This window comes from Aythya fuligula, chromosome 3 (genome assembly GCF_009819795.1).
Source record: "Aythya fuligula isolate bAytFul2 chromosome 3, bAytFul2.pri, whole genome shotgun sequence".
Classification (NCBI taxonomy): Eukaryota; Metazoa; Chordata; class Aves; order Anseriformes; family Anatidae; genus Aythya; species Aythya fuligula.
In genome coordinates, this window is record NC_045561.1 from 59,563,873 (window position 1) to 59,591,707 (window position 27,835).

The 27,835-nt window shown below is 41.0% G+C and overlaps 1 protein-coding gene across 4 annotated transcripts; it reads left to right on the plus strand.

Annotated features, from left to right (window-relative positions):
- Positions 1–8,036: 8,036 nt before the first annotated feature.
- Positions 8,037–27,215, plus strand: MRAP2 (melanocortin 2 receptor accessory protein 2). Of its 4 annotated transcripts, none has more exons than XM_032185778.1 (7): positions 8,037–8,089; positions 12,506–12,679; positions 13,264–13,432; positions 15,914–16,065; positions 16,745–16,894; positions 22,367–22,466; positions 26,714–27,215. In XM_032185778.1, exons 5-7 carry the CDS (start codon positions 16,768–16,770, stop codon positions 27,105–27,107), a joined length of 621 nt encoding a protein of 206 aa, XP_032041669.1. In that variant the 5' UTR covers positions 8,037–8,089; positions 12,506–12,679; positions 13,264–13,432; positions 15,914–16,065; positions 16,745–16,767; the 3' UTR covers positions 27,108–27,215. The 4 variants fall into 4 exon arrangements, with proteins under 4 accessions (XP_032041669.1, XP_032041668.1, XP_032041670.1 ...); XM_032185777.1 differs by having other exon boundaries at positions 15,965–16,065; XM_032185779.1 differs by lacking the exons at positions 8,037–8,089; positions 12,506–12,679; positions 13,264–13,432 and having other exon boundaries at positions 15,745–16,065.
- Positions 27,216–27,835: the final 620 nt, after the last annotated feature.

Sequence of the window (27,835 nt, forward strand, 5' to 3'; positions counted from 1 at the left end):
ATAAACAAACAAGCAAACGGAAAACCAAACAAGAAAATAAAGAACAGAAGTTCTTCAACTTATTTTTGGAGTTCCTTGGCTTTCTTTTCTTGGATGTCAAGCTTTTTCCTGAATGTTGTATTCTACAAGCTCAGAGGACATGCACCACTTTTGATTATCGTCATAACAGACTTATTAAAAAGGTAATTACTTACTACCTTTTTACATATGCCAGGAACTTGAGTTGTAAGAATGACTTAGCGCTGTTAACAGTTTTGTTTTCAATTCCTCTTGTGTAATTCAAAAACTATTCTTCCTGAAGATAAGCAAAAGGGAGAAGAAGTTAATAATAAGGTCTTGCTGGTGAGAAGCACCTCAACATTAATCGTGTCTCTCACAAGGAGAATTCAGGCGTATCATTTCCACCCACACTAATCATAAAACCAGCACTGTGAATTGTTTCACAATGGTATCCCTGTCAAGTTGATGCCAATTTAGGACAATAATGTCTCTTTAAGTACTGAAACCTGATTTTCTTTTGATTAATAAGGTGTATGGTATGATTCCATAAAGCTTCCTATTATTTATATTACTTAAGCAGTTCGAACTTCACTCCCTTTTTGCAGACCAACCCAGCATGAGAATTAGCCTATTCTCACAGGAGGGCTTTTTAATATTTAACAGTTTAAACATACCTGGTATTCACATTTTAGCTTTGTTTTCTAAACCATACACTTGACTGTAGTATATTCTTGTGGTGGTGGTTGTTTTTGTTTTACTCTTTCTTGGGAAGGGTTATGGATGTGTTTGTCTGGAATATATATAGGGCTGAATTGTTCTTGAACCTTGCAGCATCCCCTTCTGTCCATTTTCTTCTGTTCCATTTAAGTTCCAGTTTAGCACAAGTGGCCAGTGAGCACTTCAGAAACACTACTGACTTGGGAACATAAAAGTGTTGCTTTTATTAGCTCCAGCAAAGTCGGTGGACTGAGTTTTTGACCTAAATGAACTTTCTTTCCCTACCAAAGGAAGATGTTGGATGGACACAAAATCTTATTGAGTACAGACTTACAAATTCAGTACTTGCAGAGTCTCTGTCCTAAAAGATACTTTAACTGAAATAAGGCATCATGCTACCTGTTGCACAGCAAAGTTTTCAGTGCTGCAGGGCAGAACTTTTTCTTACATCATATTTGTACGGTTGGATGATCCCAGTGCCAAAACCTCAGTGGAGAAAGACCTGCAGGTTAGCACATTCAGCATTTTCAATTTAGAAACAAGCCCTCTATGATGGGAGCAGCCTTTTTCACAGGAGCAGGAATGAATACTTATCACTTAGTTACTGGTAAAACGTTCTGACTTCCTGCCCTTCTACTGGCCAGCAGGATTCCTGCGTTGATCATCCCTATTCTCCATGCTCTCCATCTGCTGAAATTGTTTGGCCTCTGGGGCACTCTGGTTCTCATCATGCAGAAGATAAAACAGTGTGGTCTTCTCTCTGGCATGGTAAGCAGCTTAAAAACACTTTGCTGAAATCAAGAGTCAGATTTGAAGCTGGCCGAAAGTTTGAGTTTTCAAATGAAAGGTACTTGGCTATTCAAATAGCACTTAAATATTAAAAGCTATTTCTGAGAAGCATCGTAGTCCAAACTGAAAGACTATTTCTTTGAAGAGACATGACTCAGAAGGATTAAAGCTAAAAAAAAAAAGCTATCGTTGTGGAAGTATATCTAAAGTTCTATCAAAGAAAACTTCTTCAAAGCTGAAGGTGGCTAAAAGCCAAAATGTTACATTCAGAATTCAGTGAGCTGTGGTATTATACTGACTGGGGATTTAAAATGATGTTTTTAAAAACAGCAAGCCCATTAAAAAGCAACATTTTCATTGGAGGTTAAATGAGATATGGGTTCTAAAATTATATTTGGTACTTTAAGTGTCTAAAACAAATGGAAACCCTTAACATTTTAGGAGTCCTAAACATGAATCACCTGGAGGTAGGTAGGCAATTTCTCCCCCTCAAGGATCTTTTCTTTCACTAGAGATGGTGATTCACTTCTGAATGCATCATTTTCCACACACCTGCCAGTAGAGTTCTAGATGACAATTGCACAGATATTATAAACAGGGTCTGTTTTTGCAGTATAGAAAACTGTATTTAAGGGACTCCCCAAAATGTGATGCATTTCCTTCTTAAATTAATGTTGTCTTTACAATGACTGTTTTGTACTGGTTATGTTGGCCAGTTGCTGTTTTTATGGAAGTGGTTGTGTTTGTGTATGAAATTTAAAGGGACCAAATTGCTACCGTGCAATCAGTACAGAACAATACCTGGTTATTTTCATCCCGTCAATATTTTCACAAAGAAGTGCTCCTTTTACCTCTTTCACGACTTTCAAGGTATTTACCTTAACCAGATGAGTCTGGTGAGTATAGTTCATAACTCTACTGCACACTGAATACCACTGACTCAAAAGAACACTGGTTTTGTGGTATATACTGTTTCTGCCTATATCCTGCCCCTGGCTTATCGCTTATAGATCTACCAGAAACTGACTACTATTGCTTTTTCAGAACTACCAACCTTACAACTTTATCTCTTTCTAGTATCCATCTCTATGTCACAGGTATCAGCCACGTTTTCTTCCAAACCATTTAACTGATTAATGTCAATCAAGGTAAAATCTCATTCTGCCTGTAGTTAGCTTGATGTAGCCTCTATCTATTTCAGACCAGAAGAAATGCTTTGTGCATGTTACTTTGCCTGTTCTGATTATATCAGCTTATCTAACAAAAGAAATTCTCGTGCAGCTTAAGATGCCTCACAGAAAGTATTGTAATAATTTTGTATGGTGAACTGTGTAGCAGTTAAATGATGCTGTTTCTCAGGAGGTGCAGCCCTGGTTCATAAAGATCCTCTGTACAGCGGTGATCATGTTATTGTGAATCTTCTATGAGCAAACACGTTTCTGGCAGAGTGATATCTGCTGTAGGTTATGTGTTCTCCTCTACTAAGGAGGAGCCAACAGGAAGGGGAATACTACAAATTCTAGGCTTGAGTGAAGCTTCACGACCTACTCTAAGAGCGATCAGAAGATGACAGCTTCTTAATAAAACCAAAAAAAGAATGACTGAACATCATCTCTGCAGTGTCTGAGACTGAAGAATTATTTTCATCTCCTGTCTTTGCAGTGATCCACATCTGAGCACATTCCCATTTATCTTCCCAGAAAAGAATGCACTGCTCTCAGACCTGCTTGAACTATGACTTCAGTTCCAAGAGACAGAACATGGACTGAACTGGGTGAAGTAAAGACTATCTAAGCCTCTGTGTTAATACCTGCAAGGCATGCCAATATTAATATGCTAGGCAGCTCTTCCCATCAAAGTGAAGAGTATCTGTGAAGGGAGAAGAGAACTGCCTTTGGACATGTGGTGATGCCTCCAGTGGAAATATTACCCTTCCTCCAGCTTCACCAGTCAGTTCCTTATGGACAACTTCAGGGATACTTGAATTTCAGTGGCAGGGTGTGTGAGCACTTGTGAGCCTGAGTAGACATCCAAAGGCAGAATTGAAGTTAGGGTTCCTGGTTCCTTTTCAGTATGGAGTTCCCAGAAAGATACAACTGCCTCAAATTCCACTACACTGGTCCTCTGCACATTATAGCAGATTCAGTGCAGTCAGAGTAAATTATATCTATGTTTATCTGTTTCTTAATCTGCAAAATAAACAATACATAAGCTGGAAGAGCTACTTCTTAGAACAGTTAGTCATACTTGTGATTTCTAGCAGTTGCTGTGGCATATCAAGTATAGGGGATGAACATGACGTTCTGATAAGCTTTGAGCTACATGCTGTAGCTTATCAAATTTCAGTGATATGGAGCACATTTCTGTGTTGTTACTTATGGATGCTGTGCTATTCAAGTGCTGCAGAGTATTTTGCTAAAAATGATAGAATCGTAATCTGTAGAATAAACTAGGATATAATGCCTGTGATTGATGAATAGTTTTGCTGGAATAAAGATGCCTCATAACTAACATACTTAGAAAACAATACCCAGAATTTATTGGAATGAAGTCTTCTTGTCCCTCCCTTCCTTGTTTTGCATAGAATAATAAACTGCAAATCTTTGAGTTTTGTTTTGCTTTATTTATTTATTTATTTATTTATTTATATAACTCTGCAACTCTGCTCCTCTGGGAAACAGGGACTGTGCTGGGAACAAGGAAAGATGCTCCATAAATTAGGGTGAAACATGCCAGATGTTAAGATTTTATTCTGTGATCAACACACCAAGGAAGAGCAATGCTGTGCTATCACATTAGCAAGAGGACAAGATGAGAAAATCTAGGCTACATAGCTTGCCACAGCTGTGCAAAAGACCATAAAGGCTGTCACAAGATTAATCCGGTACCAAATTAAAGGACAGACTGTAAGTATTGGAGGCAATTTATTCTTTTCAGAATTTAAAATTGACTGAGAGGTAACTGCAAGTGTTGGAGGCGGGACAACTGTTTAAGAATTTGATTAAGGATATTTGATGGCTGCAAAGAGAGCTGTATGTTCTAACTGCTCACAGTAAAAAAAAAAAAAAAAAAAAAGCATTGGTGTATTCCAAGCTTAAATATCACAATGTATTTTTAAGGGAGTAAGGGCATGTCTAACAACTGTAATGAATTTTTAGAATTAGATTATAAGTTTGGTGAATAAAAATGACAGCAAGTTACATGTAGTATCTATACTGTGTTCAGTGAAGAAAAATATGTTAAAAAGCCAACAAGCATTTAGATGGGGCCTGAGCTAGTTCAGATTTTAAACAGCCATGGGTAGTAAACTGGCATAGGCATGATCTTTCTTGATTTTTTATTTTTTTTTAATTATTAAAAGGTAATTCAGAACATTCAGGATTCAGGCTGTAGAGAGAAGATCACAGAGTGAAGGTCACACAAAGAAAACAGGACTATATGCTAGAAATTAGTCATTTTCAAGAAGTTTTAAAGGGCAAAACTATCAGTAAAGGACATAACTGATGTTACGAAAGAGCTATATCAGTTCTGTGCCTTCCTTAAAAGGGAAATACTCAGGATCAGTTGATATGTGACATTTAACTTTTATGTAGTTGATGCTGGAATAATGCTTAAATTCTGATCTACCTTTAAAAAGAAGGAAATTTCCTTTACCAAAAGAAAAACATCACTAACAGATGCAATGTTCAAGACAATAAAACTTATCCAAATAATATTAATTGTAAATACATAACTGTAATAGAATATACCATGAAATGTATTTATTTATTTATTCTAACAGAGGAATGGTACTAAGCATCAAACTCAAACTGGAAGGGAGATAACATTTTCAGTAACAGTAGAGCAGAAGAGTGCTGAAACATGCTACAATGGAGGAAGTGGATTCTCCTAATGCAACTGTGGACAAGAAGTATCTCTCAGAAAGCTATTCCACTTGCTTCCCTATAGTTTCCTGCAACCTCAACTTAATACTAATTTCATTTAAAAAATAATCAAATAAGAAAATATTTTTTAAAAAAGGTACAAATATAGTTCATTACTCAACCACTTTTTATTGTTACATTTATCTGTAGATTTACATCTGATTTCTACTAATATGAATGAAATCAAACATGCATGGGTGGCTTATGTCAAGCCTTTACTCTCTATTCTTGAATGTTTAAATTTTACCTTTAGTTTCATGTTGTAAGGTGGATAAAATATGTTTTCCCCTATAATACCGTTTCTTTTAAAACATGACAGATTGTGGAGCTCAGCATTGTTTGAGAGAAAAACCAAAATTATTTTTTAGTGAAATTGAACCCTGAATTTGTTATTACACTTGTCCATCAACAGCACTGGAAAGCCCACTAGGGCAGCCTTTTTACAGATCTGCAACTTTGAGAAGTTTGAGAATGTAGTACAGAAAAATGGTAAATACGTTCAGTTTGTTTCTTTATAACATTTTTACTAAGGTACAAATGCAACCCAACAATTTTATTCTTGCAACATAGTCCTACTTGTCATAATAGGTGCAGGCAAGTCCCTCTGTTGCCTTCCATTTAAACCACCTGAGATATGTAAGAACTGCAAGGTTCTTAACTCTGTAATAATATTCCTTTTCAAAATTGTATTTTTTTGGGGTGTGTGGGAGGGTGGTCTATTATGACTAAGCTACAGTGAAGAGTTGTTGTTTTTTTTTTTTGTTTGTTTGCAGTTGCTTTGATTTGGCTGCTAAAACCCAGGCAGCTACTGACTACATAAATTTAAAGATCTGGCAAGTAAGAAGGACTGGTAGAATGACTCTCTGCAGAATTTGTGCTTTAATTGTAAATGTAGTCTCTAGCTGTGTTTCACTAAATCCTGGGCTGACACCACAGCTGCTGAGCCAGAAGAGAGCAGATGCTGCAGATAAAGCTCCATTCTCACTGTGGTCAGCTGCAATGCAAATGTATGCTGCTCATGACTACCCTCAGCTGAATTCCTTTACCTTTTACAAATTCCCACTGCTAGCTCTGTAAGCAGGAAGACACACTAATGATTTGCATGAAGAGACAGAATGAAATGACAGGAGCAATGGGGAAAAGACCCTTAAAAAAAATATTAAACACCTTTACCTTCACTGGGAGTTTGTGCACCTGCAGAGATCCACAGCTTACCTGGAAAGAGCACTGCATAATCACCAATTCTACATTTTCACCAGTAAATGTTAGAAACTGATATTAAGAGTCTTGAGAAAATACAAATTCACTAGTCTAGCTGTGGTGTAGTTTTGTTTGGTCTCTGCTGCATATGGTATCAAAGACAGCTCTAATCTTTCCTTAAAGGACAAAAGCACAGGAGATGATTAGAAGCTACATGAGGTTTCCTTCTTTAAGAGGGAATTTGAGCACTAAATTTTATTTAAGCCTAATAAATAAAAACAAAAAGTCCGAGTCACGCTGCCCTTTCAACATCAATGGATTAATAAGAGAAGGCAGGTTCCTGACTTTCCATTGTGTTTATTGAATTTTCTAGTTATGATGATACATAAGCATCAGTTTAATACTTTTGAGATGAAGATGACAATATTGAGAGCTTTTACAACTGTTTACGGAGAGAAACAGCCCTGTCCAAGATCACAGTCCCACCTGAAGAGAGACAGATGAAATAGAGTGGTTTCACTGATGCCCTTACTTGCACATGAGCTGTATTCAGGTGGAAGAAGACAAATGGATGTGAACCATATGGAAAATCCGATGCTAAAGGGTAAACGCCAGTGAGTCCTAGCAAGGACTCACTGTAACACTTGAGGGCAGGTAGCACAGCAGGCCAATGGCTTTGTTGGATCGGTGTGTGAGGCAGCTCAAGGACACTGCCTGGTTGCCATGATGATGAATAAAAGCCACAAAGATGGAGAAGGAACTGCAGCACCTGTTGTATGAGGAGAGGCTGGGGCTGCTTAGCCTAGAGAAGGCTCAGAGGCTTCTCACCCATGTGTCTAAATACTTGGTAGAAGAATTAGGGAGCTCTTTCCCCTCAGTGGTATCCACTGACAGGGTCTTCAAAAGAACTCTAGATGTAGAGGTTAGTGATATGGTTTAGTGGAGGTCTGGTTGGCGTTAGGTCAGAGGTTGGACTCTGTGATCTTGGAGGTCTCTTCCAACCTAGATGATTCTGTGGTATGAGGGAAGGGGCACAAACTGCTCCGATAACTACAAGCAGCTGAGCGCGGCATCGAGTTCACGCTGATTTCTCAGAGGTCTCCCCCCTTGGGCTAACAGCAAATGGCCGCCGCCCCCTCAGCGCCCGCCGAGGCCGTTGCCCGCGGCCGCCCACGCGGCGCCGGAGCCTCCCCAGCAGCAGCAGCAGCAGTAGCAGCAGTGCCACCAGTAGCAGTAGCAGCAGTACCAGCAGCACCACCAGGCGCCGCCGCTCCCGCCCGCACCGCCCATTGGCCCGGGCGGCGGCATCACGTGCGGGTGGCCGTGCCGTGCCGTGCCGTGCCGCCGGGGCGCCGCGGCTGCTGCTGATTCATTGGCTGCGCTGCGCCGCGCCCTGCCCTGCCCTGCCGGGCTGTGCTGGGCTGTGCTGTGCCGTGCCGGGCGGGGCGGCGCCCGGCCAGGTAAGGGCGGCGGCGGTTGGGGCGGTTGTGGCGGTTGGACCTTGGCGCTGCCCCGCCCCGCCCTGAGGGGCTGCGGGGCTCGTGTGGGCTGTTCATGAACGGGGCTGAGGTGCTGGGGGAGGTGGTGCCTGCGAAAAGGGGGCTTGTGTCTCGTCTCGGTGTTTAGCTGAGGGGTTCCCTCTGGTGCTCCGGAGCACGCGTCTCCCAAAGCAGCCCAGCCAGCCCTTAACCACCCCGCTGTGGCACATCGGGAAGGCGTTAAAAGTTTTTATTCCCTCCCCAGGGTTGGATGTTCGGCTCTGCCCTGGCTGCTGTGCGTTTGAGCGAACTTTAAAATCCAACCTAAAAACACTTGCAAATAAAAAAAAAAAAAAAAAAAAAAAGAATATATTTCTTGTTCTTTTTTTGTCCAGGTGACGTGTGGCTCTCTGCAGTGGATGGCTTTACCCATTCTCAGCCTTGCCCTTGTCCTTCCCCAGAGGAGCCTGGTGCTTTATTCCACTATCCCTCAGCATCCCTCAGTGGCCCCTCCAGCGAGCAGCGGCTGCTGGCGGTGGCAGGATTAGGTCCCTGTGCTCAGCTGCCTGCCCTTCCCTTGGCTGGAGCTGATCCCCTCCAAGACCAGCAGGCAGAGCTTCCCTCCGATCCCCCATGGTTGCCTTGCTCATCCTGCCGTGTCCGCATCAGTAGGTGCTCGCAGTGCCGGGTGGTGACTGGGTGTGTGGGTGACAGGGTGTGTGGCAAACCCATAGTTTGCCACTGCTCCTGTGTCAGCCACGGCTGGTACAGGGATGGGGCAGCGGTGGCGATGCTGGCCTATGCTGCTCCAGCAAGGCTGGGCAGGGCTCGTTTGGCACAACATGAGGGCACTTCTGTTTCCAGTTGTGTTCTCCAACCTGCCGCTTTTCTCTCTGCGCTTTTCTGTTTCTCCTCATTTGAGCTCCTCAGAGATGCAGATTTGCGTAACCGGTGTGGAAATAAATAGATGTTTTGGCTTCCGCTCTCAGATAATCAGGCAATTGTCTCAAATGCTGCTTGTTTTTCTTGTCCATTTGCCTATTTCCTATTCAGGTTCTTAATCAGAGAGTTAAGGTAAGTTCTTGCTATAGGAGTAAATACTTGGCGAGATGCCAGTGAGATGGTAACTCCCTGTTGACTGAGGGCAGTCTGGCTCCCTTCTTGCCTAAAATAATGAAACATTCTGGCTGCATCAATCATGAGAAAAGATGTTTAGAATCAAGATGTTGCCAGAGAATTCATTTTCTGAAAAAATAAAATCCAGAGTGTTAAGAGCTGTCAAAGTTGTTTATTGCTGTGCTTATTCTTTCACAGCTTGTGTACACATTGTGGTGGAAAAGGTTATAAGGTGAAGCCCAGATGATGCTCATGCAGCTTGTTAAACTGTTTAAATCAAATTTCCAATCTTAAAGCCAATAGTGTGAGCAAAATTTTAGTACATTCAAGGCTTTATTCTGTGTGCTTGCTCCAATGAGCTTCGGTTCAGTTGTGCTGTTGTTAACGCTGCTTCCTTGGTCCCTTGTTGCATGTTTATTGCCTGGTGTAGCACAGAGACATGGTAGGGATTAAGGATGAGAGTGTTTGGATGTGCATTTATGAGTAGTGTATTGCTGTCCGATTGTATTGCTGGGAAGAAATTTGAAATAAATTGTTTGCTTCTTTCACAGCAGTAGAGAGAATTAGAAAGGCAAGAAAAAAAAAACAGTTCTGTTTTGGAAAAGTCCTAAACCAGTTTGCTTTTTAGTAAAGATCCATTTCAGTAGCTATTCAAAGTTTTTTGCTGAACTGATTGTGTTGTACATGAACTGCAAAAGCTCAGAAATCCTTTATCCATGCAGTGTGGAAGTTTTCAGGAAAAGCTGTATTTTTTATTTTTTTATTGAGAAAACATAATACACAGCTGACTCTTCAAACTGAAAAGCTCAAGAATTACTTCGCATCTGAGAGAGATTATGATTTTACAGACCCTGTGGGTGTGATCTTAACCCATAGGCATTTTTCCACCTCAGTGCGGCCAAACCGCTGCTGTGAGATATCCAAGAGTGGTTGCAACTCTGAGCGAGTGGTTTATCATACCTGTTTGGTTTGGCTCTGCCAGTTTATCTTCTGCTGCCTTGAAGGCAGACAGGAGCTGTGCAGGGGAAATCTGTTTCTGTGGATAGAATAGCTGAGCAGTGAAGTGCGTGGCTGTGCTTCACACCTGACGGGTGCTATGTGAAGGTCAGGGGCTTGTTTTGTTACAGAGGAGGGGAGATGGCCTCAGTTTCCACTCTGCTTCTTGGCTGCAGTATCCTGGCTTTGTCATTGCTGCAAAGCTGACAGAGAGCTGCAAAATGAGGGGTGAGCACACTTCTCTGCTTCCTTAGATGTGCAGCCCTACATGCAGCAGTGCTGTGTCTCAGCAAAGGGGCCGAGTCCCTTAATTAGCGCTGAGTTCCCTGATGCAGTGATGCGAAAATGGTTAGTTCTTTTAGCCTCACCCCTGCTAAGAACAGTCAGGGTAGATGTGGTTGTTTGAAATCCTCCCTGATGCCTCTATTCTTGGATTCAGTTGCTCCTTTGGCCACACTCAGCACCAGGTTTGCAGTTTCCTTGTGATTTGCAAACTAGCCCATTAGAGTAAATCTGTAGTCTAGTAACCCTAGGAATAGGGTTATGTGCATTGACAGAAATTCTCTTCACAGATTTTTTTTTTCTATTAAAAGTAATGTCATCTTTGGGTTATAAAAATTAAAACACTTGTTCTAGCCCTACTACTGAAGTTGCCTTCTTATTATCATTTATTCTTATCAGTTATTGCATAAAAACAACTCTTATAGCTGTGTGTTATTAAAATGCGTTTTCTAGCTCCTTGCAGCTGACCTGAGGTGGGCTGATCAGTATGAATATGGAAAGTGGGGAATCTTTCCTTTCTCCCTACTCAGAAATAAGGCATTGGAGTAACAGATTTCGGGGTTAGCAAGGCATCCAAAAGATCTCCATTTCAGCACTGAGCTTGTTGTGGTAATAGAGCTAGTAAAAAAACATCTAGTAAAGGGTAGCTTTTGCACTTTAAAGCTGCTCAGAGATGAGAACCTGTTATTCAGATATAGTTTTCTCCATTTATTTCCTCTTTGCTTAGGAGGAGGTTTGGTGTTGTTCTCTCCAATGACTACATCAGCTGTCAAATTGAGTGTTTTTTATAGAGACTTATTATTTGGGTGGAAGTGTGAATGCTCATAATACTCCATTTGGACTTTTGAGATGGCAAAATCTGATGTGTTTTCAGGATTCAAAGTTGAGCTCTGAAGATTGATTGCATAATTTTGTTGTAGCTGCAGAAAACAAATGGAATTATGTCTAGTATCTCTCTATTGTTTGTAGTTAATACTGTCTTAGGACTGCATATTTTGCCTGTAATTTTAAAGGCTTTTGATACTGGAGTTGAACTAAGCTTGTTGCTTCAGTGTGTGTTTTGGGAGCTAGTTCCAGTAGCTCTGTACTAACTGACAGTTCCCTGTCCCTTTATTGTCAGCTCAGGTTTGAAACTCCTTCAGAATAGAAGGAGTATATAACTTTTGTGATGTCCCATTGGGTATAATTCAGCCTTCTTCTTAGACAAGACTTAAAAGCGAGCATACACAGTGTTTCTTTGTCTTTTTTCAAATCCATGTAGTTGTCTGCGAACTCATAGTACAATGTGATTTCCTATTAGTTTCTGCCAAGCTTCAGGTGGCCCCATCTGAGTTGAACTACTAAGCAGGCATCAGTGTTTGTGTATATGATTGACATTTTAGGAAAGTACTTGGCAAATTGTTTTGGTCTTTTACTTGTTAATTTTGACTTTAAATTCATGAAGTTATTGCTTTTAAACTAGGCACAAGCAGTAGCCATACGATTAGCATGCAAAATTATACATAATGGTGTGGAGACCTACGCTGCAGCAAAACAGCATAAGACATTAAGTGCTAGTTCGTGGAAAATAAGACGTTTTCGTGAGAATTCATATGCATGTTGGATAAGCAGGTGCTAGAGTCTAGTTTACATTTGCAAGGATATTAAAATGTATGTTACGTGATGTATAATACAGGAGCATGCTGCACAGCTGCCTGTGATTTTTCATTTCTTGTCCGTAGTTCCCTTAGACTAATTTAGTGTTTTTTCCGTACCATTGTTATAAAGCCCTTTTGTGATGAGTCTAAAATTATTCTTGTTGTAGTGCAATAGCTCATGCAGATGATGCTGTTCTGAGTTGCTAATATTGGTACTTTCTTTTCTTTCCAAGAAAAGTCCCAGGTGCTATGTACTCAAAGTTAGCATGTATGATTGATTCTAATTGTACGGTCAGTTTTCAATTATCTTGCTATTTTTCCTGCTAAATTTTGCTTTTATATTGCTTGATTTCCTCTATTATTGCAGGTGAGAAGATTGGGTATACCCTGTACAAGACCTCAAGCTGGATCTCAAACCCCGTACATCTAGGATCTTGAGAACTGGAAAGAAGCAAGGACCATTTGGCTAAGTATCTGCTGCAGACTCCTTTCTCATCAGTACTCAGAAGTGGCACAGCTTGTTCGAAGCAATAACTGTGTGGTAAGGTTGTAGAAAGATGAGATCTCTATTACGTTTCAGCTCCTGCAGTGCAGAGTAAACAGATTTGTGCTTGCTTTCCTCATTCACTTCTTCCTCTGTGACTGCCTCAGGATGGAGTAAAAAGCAATGCAGTGGTGTGATGGCTGCTGCCCTTGCCCCCAGCAAGCAGAATATTGTTGGTAGGATGGGGACTGAGGGGGGCACAGAAGCAGCCTGAGTTTGTTACCTTCTTGTAGCCAGTGCTTCTGGTTTAATTGTACTGCATAACCGGTGGAGCTGATGCATCAGGATGCAGTGCTAAGCTTTCTCAGACTTACCACAGTTTGAAATGCTGCTGATTTCTGTTCCTGCCTGGCTTTTGGGATCTTCACCGTTTGCAAGGGACCAACAATTTGCTTAGTCTATGAAGTCTGTAAAATGTTTGATCTCTGCAGAAGTAAGCAGAATGGTAAAGTGGAAAATTAATGTAGTTTTTGATTGAAAACTTACCTCCTTGCATGCATCTACAGTATTGGTAGTTTATCTTGCTCCAGAAATGAACACTACCTTGACCAGTCCACACGGATTTACTCTTGTGCATGCAGATCAGATTTGGAGGTGGCTGTTGCTGGTGACATCCAAGACCAGTTCCAGATGCACAAAAAAACGGATTTGCCCTGGTGGCTCCAGTGGCAGTGTGAACCACAAAGCTGTGCTTCAGATATGGCGTGTGCCCAGCTTTGCCCTTAGAGCGACTGGGTGTCAGTCTGAGAGGTAAGTGGCTGTGCAGAGCAAATGTGCTGATGACATCCAGAGTGTTTCAAATAGTCAAACCTCAGTGATGTCTGCACCCCACTGCTGCAATTCAGAGACATGGATTTTGTGCAGACTCAGTGCTGCAGTCAAACTGCCTTGCACAGGTACCACTGGCAGGCAGCTGTGACCCTACAGACTTTCACAAAGGTTAAGAATGAGTTCTCATGAAGGTGTAATTCAGCTCCAGGAGTTGCAGTCGAGTCTCCTTGACTGCAGAATAAAGCTTTTTACTTTATGATAATATGAGCAAAATAAATATGAGCATAATAAATATGAGCAAAATAAAGCTTTTTACTGCTCATTTACTTGTTTCTGAAAGAAAAAGAGCCAGTGTGAGCCGTATACATCAGAGTCAACAGGTAGGCATGTAGAATAGAAGGCTTGTTTTAATGTGTTTCAGGCCAAGGTTTTAGAGACATTTGGGCAGACAGCTTATAAGTGAGGTGCATGCTAGGTTGGGACAATGCTTATGCTTAGCTCTACTGCATCACGTAAAGGCGTGCTTTATGTCCTGCAAAGCCTGAGTAACAGATCAGGCAAGGAGCCAGTGGCCAAAGTTTCAGTAAGCACCTGTTGCTCTGATAGTGACTGATCCACAACTGAAGGAAGTGTAGAAATGCTTATAGCCAGTGGTGATAGCCTGGAATTTTGAGTCTGAACCTACACCTAAACCAGGACAAATTCTCTTATGACCTATGAGGAGAAGAGTCACAAGTAGACACTAGTGACTAGGCTGCGGGGAGGGATCTGCATGACACCCAGTTAACAGCATGCATCTGAAATGGGAGGGTCAGGCTGGTTGTTAGGAAAAGGTTCTTCGCTGAGAGCACGGCTGGACACTGGGACAGGCTCCCCAGGGCAGTGGTCACAGCACTGAGCCTGTGGACAATGCTCTCGGACACGGTTTTATTTATTTATTTATTTATTTATTTATGTTCCTTCCAACTCAGGATATTCTATGATTCTATCTCCTTGCATTTGAGGTAGATGAAGAAACACTTTTTGGACTGTTCATATATCTTATTCAGAAGTTTTCTGCCTGTGGATTTATGATAATGCTAAAAGAGGCAGTGACAATGAACACTAAATCCATACAAGAAATATTTAAGAGACTCCTCTAGAAGGCTGCAAAAGAGAAAAGCAGGATTAGACAGGAACATGCTGATAAAATCTGACAGGAGATGCATCATCAAGTAAACACTGAGGAGAAGGGAAAAAGATGATGGGAACCCTCAGGGGTCAGTCACAAAAACGAAATGCAGAAGCTTGTAAGAGACAGCTGACAGAGCTGTGCTGGTAGGAGCAAGCTAGGACAAGAATCATAGTTTTTCCTCTGTGCCATTTGCTTTTTCCAGAAGGTAGGAGTTAACCTCAGTTGATTTTAGAAAACAAGAAAAACTGTCTAAAGCTCAATTAGACATTCTCTCTTATTCCAGGAAATAAGGAAAGTTTTCAAGTCACTGAGAAAGCAGAGGAGGAAATTTCCTGTTAACACAAGAACTTTAAAAATTAAAAAATTTTTCTGTTATGTTCCTTCTTACCCTTAAGGAAATAGAGGATGGGAAACATCCTGAGCTGTGAAATGAATTGTACACTGCAGCCCCTAAATCATCTTTTTCCTCACCTTCTGTGCTTTAGGCTATTTAGTCTAACTAGGAGCTTTGTGAGTGGCTGAAGAAGGGTGAGGGTAATGAAGCACCTTATCCTTACTCAAGCAAATCTCGTCCTCTCCAGCCTCCCACTCCACCATGGGTGAATGGCTAATCCTGAAAATGAAGCTGGTTTGAGTTTGAAAAATAGATCCATTTCTTGTTCTAAATGATTTATCACTTTTTACAGAAATATAATGTTTTTTTTATGAACTTGAAAGGCTGGTTGTACTTCTGGAGTGAATTTGTGTTTCTCACTTTGCTTGATTTCCTGGTCTTTATGCATGGCCATCCTAGCATTTGGAGTGTCCTATACTTGCATATGGTCTTATTGAATCTAACAGAAGACTGAAGTTTCAGCTATTTTGAGTGACATGGCTACTTAGGGTCCTTTCCCCCCTCCTGCTAATAAGTTTTACCTGGATTTGACTTTGTACTATGAGAAGTTTCATTGTCCAAAGAACAGTTAATTGCAATAGTTTTGCAAACCACATGAAGTCTTCACCCTGCTGGGTTTGAATTGAATGTGGAATTACCCAAGCTCAATTTACTTTTTGAAAAGCACTGAACAGTTTCTTATGGAATGCTATTTCGTAATAAACCTCAGGTTAGATGTTCTGATTCCAGTTGCTGCAGCAGATGTTTTGTGCAGAGATGTGCTCTCTTTCAGTGTGTGTAGAATTGTCTAATCCTGAAAAATTACTCTGCAAAACACAAATCCCTAGCACAGTGTTGGAATGACAGAATATCTATCAGGCTAACTTTAATACTCAGTAATGTTGCCCTGCAGGTTTTGTTGATCTGCAGGGAAAATCACTCCTGTCTTATTTTCCTCCTGCAGTGGCATATTGAAACTTTTAGCACAGAAAAATCTAGGTTGGAAGAGACCTCTGGTGGTCATCTGCTCTAACCTCCTGCTCAAAGCATGTTCGGCTAGATCAGGTAAGTATTTTTGTCTGTCTAATTGAAATTTCCCATGTCTCAACTTGAGTCTGTTGCCTAATGTCCTGTTGTTGTCCACCTCTGAGAAGGGTCTGGCCCAGTTTCTCAATGCCCTCTGACTAACTTAGACCTCAGAGGCATCTGCAGTCACCTTTGAGCCTTCTCTTCTCCAGGCTGAACAAACCCAGTTCCCTCAGCCTCTTGTGAGGACACCAAACCCAGATGTGGTACCACAGACGCCATCTCACCAGCACTGAATAGAGAAGTAATGCTTCTCTTGATATGCGAGCTACACTCCTGTTAATTCAGGCCACTGCGTGGTTGGCTTTCTTTACCCCAAGGGCATGCTGGTGACTCGTGTTGGTGGGGGCACCCTCAGGTCCTTTCCTGCCGAGCAGTCAGCTGGGTTCCTATCAGCTGAATTCTCCAGCTTGTCACGGTCCTGAATAGCAGGATCGGCCAGCAAAGACTGAGGAAAGGGTGAGAGGGCTTGTGATGGCCTTGCCTGGTGGGCAGTGATACTGGATTTAATGGTGGGAGCATCTTTGTAAGCGTGAGCGGTTGGTTCATCTTGGGAATAGTGACAAGAGAGAATCCCCAAAGTAAGAAAAGATGCTGGGTGAAATCAAAAGATGTGTTAGAAAAATGTATTCTGTACTAACGCATTTTGTATCCACAGGGACATATTTATTGTAGTGCAAGATGTCTGCCCTGAGGTTGATTTCTAACAGAACCTCCCAGCAGGCCATGTCTAACTCTGATTACACCTGGGAGTACGAGTACTACGAGTACGGGCCGGTGTCGTTTGAAGGCCTGAAGGCCCATAAATGTAAGTTCACTACAGACGTATTTTATTTCAGCTGAGCTTCCCCATCTTATTCACTGCCCTTCACTTATAGCTGATTATTGTACAGAAGTCTCTCTGAACTTTCTGATTTCTCAACAATTAGTTATTAGCCTCTTTACTGAATTATTAGAATTGTTTCTTTTTCTGTCTTTTTGTCGGCTGTTTTCATTATGTGTAGGAGCACCATGGATTTCTTGAGTGTAGTAGGAATTTCTCAGTACTAAGGAATAGCAGACTACTAAGAACTGTTTATAACAGCAGGTGCAGCCCCTGCTGCTTCTGGTGCCTACCTGCTGCAATCCATGTTCTGTTCTTGTTCCCGGTAATGTGAAAAGGGCATTGGTGGGCAGCCTTACTGCTTTTGTTTTTCTTTCATAAAAATGTGTAAAGCTTTCAAGAGACTTGAAAGAAGAATTTTCTTTTTTGAAGAAACTTTTATCATTAGGATTTTCTTCCTAGAATGCTTGTGTTAATGTAGTATTGTAATAATGCTGGAGCTGTTTAATTACAGTACAAGTAGAAAGTGGAGGATAGAGATCAGAGAGATGAAAATTATCTCCAAGAGGAGATTTAGCTAGGACAAGCTAGTGCAACCAGGCCAATATTTATTGGACAATAAGTTTGGTTACAGTAACTTTGACTTCTAGATTTTTTTTTTTTTTTGGGGGGGGGGAGGAGGAGGGTGAAGGAGAGACAGGGGAAGTTTTTTTTTTTTTTTTTTTTTCCTTTAAGCTCCTTTTTTTCCTTTAAAAAAAAAAAAAGGAACAAATGAACTCAAAACTCTGGGATGTGTTCTGCAAGCATTTTTCCAAAGAGAAGCAAGTCGTCTCATCCCACTGTTTTACAGCTTAATATTCTGTGCAAATGTTTAAGCACCAGTATTTGAAGTAGCGGGGCAGGGTCCCCATCCAGTACTGGGGTGTTGGTCCAGGGTGGGATCCATGCTTCCTTCCTCATTCATTGTGATGAGGATTTGGACTGGGAAGGAGGAGGCTTGCAGTGGCAATCAGTAGCCCAGGAAAGCTGATCTGCTTTGCTTCTTGCTTCGGAAGGCTTTGGGGAGGCACTGGGAGAATCAGAAGAACTCACAGACGTTCTTACAACTTCTAAAAGACAAAAGCTAGACCAGAAGCTACTCTTTGGCCTGAATTGTACTTTTCCTTTATTTATTTATTTTTTTTTAACAGAAGTCTGCTGATTATTCTCTGTGTTTTTACAAATGTTAGGTACTTGAAAAATGTAGGTTAGTTTTTATCATGTTTCCAATTTATATTCCTTTTTTCCACTTAATCAGAGACCAAACCTGATTACAGAGATCACTGATTAGGAAGATGAGCTGCCGTGTGTGTACTCACCATCTTCTTAGCTCTGTGTGTCAGTGTGATGGGAGAACAAATATAAATGATAGTTACCTCTGAACTGCTGGAGGTCTAGTGGTAAAATGAATCTCAGATTGCCGTTGAGCTGCTTGCCATGCTGGGTATGGCAGCTTGGCTTTGCTGTCTGGCTGTGCTGCTCGTAGAGCAGGAGGGCTCAGGATGACACTTGTTAGTGAATGGGACAGAGGAAACACCACCTCTCAGGTGGAGCTTGCTCTATCTGTGAAAGAGAGGGGCTAATAGCAGTATTGAATCAGTTACTTAGGAAGTCCCTTCTCCTTTTGTGTTTTATCCCACTTTTTAACTGATAGATTGGAGTTGCCTCTCTTTACTATAGTGTTACTGCATTTTCAGTGGGTTGATTTTAATCTAGTAAAGGAACAGTCTATGTCTTTTGCATATGCGATGATATTTCAATAAATACCTTGTTCTAGGTAACTCCAGCTGAGTTGGGCCTATTGAGGATTGTGGAGGCAACACGGTCAAACGTTTAGTCACTGCAATCTGAATGTGTGAGAGAAGGTTATGTTAGGGCTACATTGTCATGGAGACCTTGAATACTTGACAAGTCCTCACTTTATTTGCTGGCTCTCTTTCTTTTTTTTTTTTTTTTTTAGCTATGTAAGAAATGTTAAACCCTTTTTTTTTTTTTTTTTTTTTTTTTTTTTTGCACAGATGTATGCAGACTGATTTTCAGCTTTTGCTAACAAAGAATTTTAAATTCTGTAGAGGCAAGCATCATAAACGGTGAGGTTGGGGCTTTGTAGATGTGCTCCCACTTGGAAGTACTCCATCTTCCTCAGCTTTGCTATTCGAAGATTTTTGTAGTGAAGATAGAATCAAAATCAGTGATAAAAGAACTGATGTGAAAGCAATGAGGCTCTGCTTTGGTGATCTGGTTTACAATGTAAAGTTAAAATGGTGCTGTTGGCTTGTCTGTATGTTGTACAGGGAGCTGTAAGGAAAGCAAAGGAATAAACATCCTGAACTGTTGATGGGGAGGTGTGAGGTGCAGGGAGAAAGTGTCTGTGGTGCCACTCCATGTGGAAAACACCTGCTCATATGGTTAGAGTACTGAAAAACAGAAGTGGCTGAGAAGGGTCCATCTTATTACTCTGCACTGAGAACAGGAAGGACCTTTATGGTACAACAGTCTCGGAATGCTGGTAGATAAATGTATATAAATTCCACCAAAGTCCAGAAATGAGTCTACAAGAGAAGAATCCAGTCCAACTGGAGAGGGCATGTACGTCTGTATTTTAACTTATGTTAAAAACTTAGAGTGGATTCCAGTTCAGGTGATGCAGGCTGGCAGCAGCACACTGCCAGCTGTAAAACATCTGTCCCCTCTTAAACTTAGAGGTGATTTCTTTGAATTTCTGATGTACCAAGGTATTTCACCCAATGTGAGGGAGCGCTGTGTTGGACTATAAGGTAAGATGAATTCTACAAGAGAAAGTCAGAGGCCGATTTGGATTTAGTGTTGATTTAGTTACAGTCAAATGGAGATTCCTAACAATTCAGCATACCAGAAAAAGAAATTCAGAAGCCTGTTCTCTGAAAGTAGAGAAAAAGTTACGTAAAGTGATTTGTAGAGAAAAATGCTTAAAAAACAATCTAATTCACAGAAATTATTTAATTAAAAAATAGTAAAAAAACCAAACAAACAAAAACAAACAAACAAAAAAGGGTGTTGGTGAGAAGAGGGGCTGTTTAAATGCCAAATGATCTTTCAAATATGAAAAAATCTTTTTCAAAAGCTGAAAGCACGTTCTGCCTGAGCAGAAGTGAAGGCAGAAACTAGAAATCAGAAAATCCAGAAAAGTAGGCACCAGATGTTCTATAAATTAAAAGTTTCTAAAGTAAATAGACAAAGATAACCAGGAGTTATCTGTGACTGGCAGAGATACAAACAGTTTTTTGTGCATTTGGAACAGAAGAAGCCTTGGTAACATCAGAGAGAGGTAAAATAGGTAGGACTGTTAAGAGGGTTATGAATTAGTGTTAGGAAGGCTGATACTAAAAGTTAGAAAGGTGATGGGATGCTTTCCTAATCTATTTGGAACTTGGCTGGTATTGTAAATGTAGTCTTAGCATTTATTTTGAATGCAAGTAGTTTGACGTGCCATTTATGTTGAATAAATGTTTAGAAATTAATAGGTTTGGATAATTTGCACTTAAATGAGTGAGACTGAAATGAAATACTAAAGAGATTTCTGGCCTGCTGCTTTAATTTTAAAGAAACCCAAAGAACGTCATTGATGCAGCAGAGGGTTAGAAGTGTCAACAGCCACAGTGAAGCAAGATGTAGCTTTATGCTCAGTAGGCGTAGGAGTTCTCTTCCAGGGGGCAAAACACCAAACAAACCCTGAGGAAGGCTTGCTAATCATGAATTATGGGAGCACACAATACCAGCAGATGTGATTTTTGTGGGAAGTAGTAATTTGTCAATAAAGAAAAGTCAAGATTGTGTGATATATTCATTTTTTCAACTTGATCAATATGATCTATGCATGTATTTCTAAAGCATCCTATTTGATCATATTTTGTTCTGCTCACCAGTGCAGTTGGTTAAGTGGTGAATTGCTTAATGGGGATATTTCTTTTCAGATCAAATTTGCAGGTACTGCAAAGTCTAAGATGATAAATAACCATGAACTATCTTGTATTAATAAGGTGAAATGCCTGATGAATCTTGAAACACCGAGTACAGGCTATACATACAGAATGATTCTGAAAATAATTTAGTGCTCACAACGCACAGAATTGCAAAAATAAACTCTTACCAGTACGCTTGAAGCTAAAAGGAATATTCCAAGCTTTGGAAAGTGTACAGAGCGTCAGTAAGGGGTGATTTTTTCCCCCATTTTCTACTCATCATGAAGACCTATACTTGATCTACCTTTGGTTATTTTAAAGGATGTTGAGGAGAGATGGAAAAAACCGGCAGTGAGAGACTTGAAACTTAACCTCCTTAGTTTACCAGAAAATGGGATTAAGGAGTGACTTGATTATGATCGAGTATTTTTACAGGGAGAAAATGTCGAGTTGCAGCAGGCACTTTTTCTTCACACAGAAAGAGCAAATGGTTACAATTGATTTCTAGTTTCCAGATCTGCCTTTAACGTGGAAGATGTTTCACAGTGGGAGTGTGATGAACCACTGGGGCCAAGTACCAGGCAGGAGGGCCGGTTCCTTGTTTTCTGGTGTCCTTAGTCAGTCCCATAGGAGACTGAGTGTTTGAGGTACTGGTAAATGTTTTGCACTGTTCCAGCTGGATTGGCTCAGATGGCTTGTCGAGGAGCTCTGCGTTCACTGGGGATCGCTGAGGTTTGGAGGTAGCTGTGGGACAAGAGCTTGTCCTGCCTGAGACTTTCCTTTGGCTTGTCTGTGTGTTAATTTTATTGAACTTTTACAGTGCAAGTGTTGAATATTTGCATAAACTAAAAATAAACAACTGCAAGGACAGGTGAAAAACCACCTGCAGACTGCAGGTCCTGGCCCAAGTCATGTTTTGGCTTGGTGCTCTGTAGTTCTGGGCTGTGGTTACCAATTGTTTGGAACTGCTTGTCCCACTTGTACCACTGAAAGACAGCTAAATCTTCCTAAGCCTGTCGTGCCAAAGAGATCTGTCAAAACCTGGAACCCCAGTGGTGTCAGGCAGAAATCATTCAAAGTAGCAGGAATTCTGTGCTATATAGGGACAGAGTTTTTTTCTGAAAATCAAATAATCCTGTTATCCGAGTTCTAGTGTTGAATTATTTCCAAAGCAGTGCTTGGATGTGGGCCAGGCATAACAAAAGAAGCTGCTTTTAGTTCAATAGCAGAGAATTCAGTCCCTTCCCGCTTTCAGCTTGTTTCTGGTTTGTCTAGATGTGAGTAAAATTTGGGCTAGAAATGAGAGGTTCAGTGTTAGCTTTCCATTCAGAAATAAATCTTATAATTCTTCCCATTTTGCCAACCAGGAATAAGATGCAAAGTTTTTGGGGATCTGTAGTCTCATACTGTATGTGGAAGGGAACTTTCTGCAAATGCAGGTGAAATACTGATCATATTATTTTCTCTTTTTCACCAGATTCCATTGTGATTGGATTTTGGGTTGGTCTTGCAGTTTTTGTCATCTTCATGTTCTTTGTCCTGACTCTGCTGACGAAGACTGGAGCGCCACATCAAGAGTGAGTCCAAAAACTGCAATAACAAATGCAGCCTTGGTGGCCTGTGTGGTGTCCTGCAGCCCACAAATGACCAGTGACAGTGCTGATGTTGCACTGGCTCAGAATACTATTTTTTTGTTTTGTACTCCATTCTTAGGAAAGGCTGTTGGGTGTCTTTAAAATATTTCTTTTGTTCCAAGTGTTTGAAAAAGGCACAAGTATTGACAGGGTAGATACAAATTAAATACAATGCAGGTACTGACTTAAGAATGTTGAAGCATGGAGGGTTTTACATGTTTGCATCTAAGTCCAAAACGTAGATGTTGGTAATATTTGCAAGATCTTCTCTTAACCCTGTAGCTCACCGAGCCTCCAGGTGTCTTAGTTTCTGCTGAAAAATTGCAGTAGATGGGGAAGTCCCAATCAGCTCCTTACTTCTTAGCACTAGAGTCCTCTTAATCAAAAACAAAGCCTTTCTCCACCTCCTTCTGGCTGATCTGTATGTGCACACCATGCCTTGGCTCAACCACTTATCTGCAAGTCTGACACTTAACGCAGTTGTGCAGCACGCAGGCTATCAGTGTCCCTCTGAGAAAGTCTGAGCCCGCATCTCCTCCCACGTTTGCTTGTCATCAAGAAGAAATCAAAAGGCTCTCTGGAGGGTGAGAAGGCTCGCAGGCAGGTAGCAGTGATGAGGAGCTGATTGTGAAAGGCAATTGTCTGCCGTTAACGCTTCCTGACGCAGCCTGCCTGTCTCTGCCTCCAAGGGCCCTGTGCTGGTTACTCCTATGAAGGCTGCATCTGACAGCTTGTAATAGCTTCTCTCCAGAGGCAGGCGTGTGTTAGGGAGGACCTGCGGGTACGGTGAGCTCCTGGCTCTGCTCCTGCGTTTTTGCTTCTTTGAGATGGAAGCAGGCAGGCAGAAGAATTCAGCTTCCCGGAACTGACTTGCTGAATTTCATAGCTGGGATTTTTGCCTCCCTTACGTATTGTCAAAACAAAACAAACAGAAAAGCCATGCTCTGCTCCCAAATATATTTAAAATCTTTGCAAATACTGGTGTGCTGTCTCTTTTCCCTGGGGATCTTTTTTCTTTGCTTAGCATCCAGGTCTGTACATATGTGAGTAATACAAGGTGGGGGAGGAAGTGATGAAGTCAAATACGTGACAATGAGAATTTTACATGGATATTTGTCAAAATGTTTGTGTGCTTGTAAAAGTGTACATTGAAGTAGCAGAGGGCTGCTTGATATATCTCACTGCATTTCTGCTTTCTTCATCAATATTCTTGGAACAGGCTGTCTAGAGAGTTTGTGAAACCTCCGTCTTTGGTCAACTTCCATGTCCAGATAAGGCCTCGAGCAACCTGACCTGAATTCACAGCTGGTCTTGCCTTGATCAGGGCATTGGACTAGGGACCTCCAAGGGTCCCTTCCATCCTAAATCTAAATATAGTTTTTTCTTCAGTTGTTGAACACAGCCTAGACGTTTCCTTTCTGTACCTACTTTAAAATTCCTTGTCAGCTGTGAGAGCTGTATGCTTGTATATTTGTCCACTTATTTCATATGCTGAGTTGGTGCCTTTAACAAATCTACACTTGTTTTTTGAGATCTGATAACTTAATGTGTACAGTACTGGAAAAACAACATCCAGAGATACGCTAAGGGCAGCAAATACTATTGATGTATCTTATTTTTGCTGCGTATATATAAAAACTGGAGAACATAAACACCTACTTGCAAAAACAGTGTAGACTGTGGATTTATTTTGCCTGCATTTTGTCTTTACAGCTCACTGGATTCTTCATGACTCATAGTTTCATTAGTGGGCTGTCTTGCAGCCGTCCTTTAGAAATAGATGTTAATGGGATCCCTAGGTCTTGGGAGAAAGCCATCCTGGTTGATGGACGTGTCTCTGACTTCAGGAAGTCATTTTGGCTGTTCTTTAAAGTACCATTAACGCGAGAGAGAAGTGTAACTGGGTTCAGATGGATGGATCCAAAGTAGAATGCTCTGATTTTTCTAGTAATACGCTTTTCTTGGCTCAATATAAAGGGGTATGATAGCATGTTCTTTTTAAAACTGTACAAGATGTTCAGGTTTGGGTACATCCTCAGCCCAAGAGGAGAGGTTCAGGACATGGATGAGGAGGCAGAAATGCAATTAGTAAAGGAAATACCTCTTGCACTTTTCTTTTGTTCACTTGTATTAGTAGGTGTAGAACATTAGCTTGTCCAAAAAGAGGTCAATTATTTTTTCCATATTTCTGCCTGAAATTTTCTGAAATTTCTGTCTTACTCTTCTTTGTCACTCAGAAGACATTACCCTGTGTTTCTTCATGCTTTTAAAAAAAAGTCCTTAAAACATGTTTATCTAACAAATGTGCAAGTCTGCTCATGTAACCAGTCTGGCCCTTGTGATTACAAGGCTTCATGGAGGTATCGAGGCAGGGTTGCTTAAGCTACAGAGGAATCTGAAGTGACAGTCCGAAGTCAGTGGAAGGGTATACTGCAAACCAGTCTGTACCCTGACGGTACACTTGAATTTGTTGGGCAGAGGCCAGAGCTCAGTGCTGCAACCAGAACCCAGTACCACTGGCCAGAAAGATCCCAGAAGGGAGCCTAGTTTCCCTGCATTAGTTCCCTGGTGACTACTTGTTTGAGTGGTTTTCTTTAAGTGTGATGCTCGAGGTGTCTCGTGTTCTCTATCCTGCTCTTAATGGCAGCTTCTGGGACTTGGAATCCTCTTGGCCCAAATACGGCAATAGGAGTAGGTTGTGGTCTCTGCCATGGCTCTCCAAATAAAGAACTGGGATTTCTGAAACTGCTTGTCTTGTTTTATCAGTCTTCTGGAAAGATGTACACTGGGGCATGCTTGGGTACTGTAGTGGGCAAGACTATAAAAGTTTTTAGTCTAGTTTAAGTCTTCCCCAAAATACAGCAAGGTAGCGTTCATGAATTTCAGAATCTGACAATATGAGTGTATGCTAGATCATGTGCTCCCTGTTCAGACAGGATCGTTCTCTGTAATAAGTCCTCAAAAACTTGGCTGTTGTAAAATTTCTCTGCATCTTCTATTTCTCCATTTAAAACTTGATTCCTAGGCTTACAATGTTTATTCTTAATGTGCTTGCCAGCTCTACTCTGTGCCACAAAACCATACAGGAACTCATTTTGCAAAACCCTATACGCAGCTCAGTGGGTGCTTTCAGCTGCATTACAAATATGTTAATGTCAGTCACCTGTTCTGAAGGTTATCGTGGCATTATTCCAGTCTGTTTCGATCGATGATCCTTGTGGGTCCCTTCTGACTCAGGATATTTGGTGATTGGGTGTTTGCCTCCTGCTGTGTATCCAGTAGATCATCATTTAGCTAATCCTGTGTCTTGCATCGGTTTAAACATTAAACTTCTGCATGCTTCACTTTGAAATGCAGAATGAACCAATATTGTTTTGACAAACTAGAGGACTGGTTTGATTTGAAGGCCAGTGTAACTGACTTTGTTAGGCTCTAATTCTTGTATAATGTCATAAAAGTAAATTAGCACTTGAAAATCGGGGATTTCTAGGATTAACTGTTGTCTGGGTCGAGCTCTTCTCACCTTCAGCTGTTTGCGGCTCCTGTACAGATCTGTGTAGACTGGAGCTGTTCTGAGCTAACACTTACAGAAAGCTCCAAGAGAAATGTCAAGATGTCTTTCCTTCCTGGGCTATGTTTCTGATTCTTTAAGCCTTCCAGTCTTTATAGTAGTCTCTTTAAATTTGGAAATCCGAATGACATTGACCGAGGTCAGTACAAATGACGGTTTGATGTCTGGACAACCAACCACCCAATTACTCCTTTAGTGACAGCAGCGTTACCTAATGTCTCTCAAAGGTTTTCACTATTGAAGATTTTTCTCAAAGCATTCTATGAAACTTTTTTTTTTTTTTTTTGAACTTGCTACTGCTTGTTAGCTACCTAAGAGGAAATTCTGTAGGCTCATTCAGTGAGCTGAACTGGTTATTAAAATATACTGCTTGCTAGAAGTGCCATTAAAGAACATGGGTGTTGATAACTTACTCCCATGGAAAATTACCACTACAAATTGAAACTTGAAATAGCTTCAGCAGAAAATAAATAGTGCTGGCCTTTTAAGTCCCTTGTAGATAAGCTATAGGGTTTCCTTTCTTCCTGATCGTAATGGCTGCTGAATCTTGATTTGATGGTGAGAATACCAATAATTCTACTTTCGTGCTCTCACTTGTTTTTTTTCTTATTTTCCCTAGCAATGCAGAACCTTCTGAAAAAAGATTCCGGATGAATAGCTTTGTGGCAGATTTTGGAAGACCTTTAGAATCGGAGAGAGTCTTTTCTCGTCAGATAGCTGAAGAATCCCGGTCACTTTTCCATTTCTGCATTAATGAAGTGGAACGCTTAGACAAAGCAAAACCAAATCAGAAAGGTCCAGGTCTGGAAAGTAATATCCACTTTCAGGAAGTTCCCAGGAGCAGTGGAACATTTGAGGAGGACCTGAATTGTCTTACAAAATTTAATATTCCTAACTTTGTGAACACTGAGCAGAACTCTTCCCTAGGTGAGGATGATCTCCTTATCTCAGAGCCGCCTATCATTTTAGAAAGCAAATCCGTCATGCAATCTTCCCATCGGATCCTTGACTGAAAATTTTTACTTTAAGGTAAAAAAAAAAAAAATAATAAATCCTGGTGTTGTCCAGTTGGAAGCCCTTCTCATCCTTCTGTTTGTTTTTTTTTTTCGGTAGAAGGTATTTTAGGCCCCTGCTTTTTTTTTTTTTTTTCTTTTTAAAATTGTATGTAGGAATGGCTGTGCTTACAGAACAGTTTAGATGAGAAGTAAAACACTGAATGCCTTACTCCAATGCCTTCTGTCATCTAGGCCTTTTGTCCAGTATTGGGTTTGCTCCCTGTTGGTTTTGTTTGTTATTTTTGTTCATTTTGGTTTTAAATGACTGTTTATGTCCAACTTCTGAAGATACCATGACTTGCGGGGACTGTGAAGGCCAGAACCTGGCTTTGGGAGGTGTATGAGAACTCCTCAGCCAAGGAAAGTGTGAACTCAAACTACAGCTGAAGCAAGGAATAAGCAGGCAGCCGCTGGGGAGATTCTGCAGCTTCTGCCGCTCCCCAAAAGGACTTCTGAAACAGCAGCACGATGGATACCTGCATGGAATTAATTTGTACTTCTAATGCCTAACTGCTTTTAGGTGCAGGTGAGACCCATTTTACAAGCTTCCAGAGGGAATACCTTGTATATTATATAATGGTTCTGTTACTGTGTTTACAAACTGCTGCCACCACCTGCTGCCTCGTAGAAGCAAATTGGTGCCTGTAGTTATGGTACTTCAGAGCCACATTCTGTTGGCCTTGGAA

Excerpts from the sequence above, each read along its gene's own strand:
- MRAP2 (XM_032185778.1), top strand. The coding sequence starts at position 16,768 with ATGTCTGCCCTGAGGTTGATTTCTAACAGAACCTCCCAGCAGGCCATG. Across the intron at positions 16,895-22,366 it reads AGGCCTGAAGGCCCATAAAT|ATTCCATTGTGATTGGATTT; the intron begins GTAAGTTCACTA and ends CTTTTTCACCAG. Across the intron at positions 22,467-26,713 it reads ACTGGAGCGCCACATCAAGA|CAATGCAGAACCTTCTGAAA; the intron begins GTGAGTCCAAAA and ends TATTTTCCCTAG.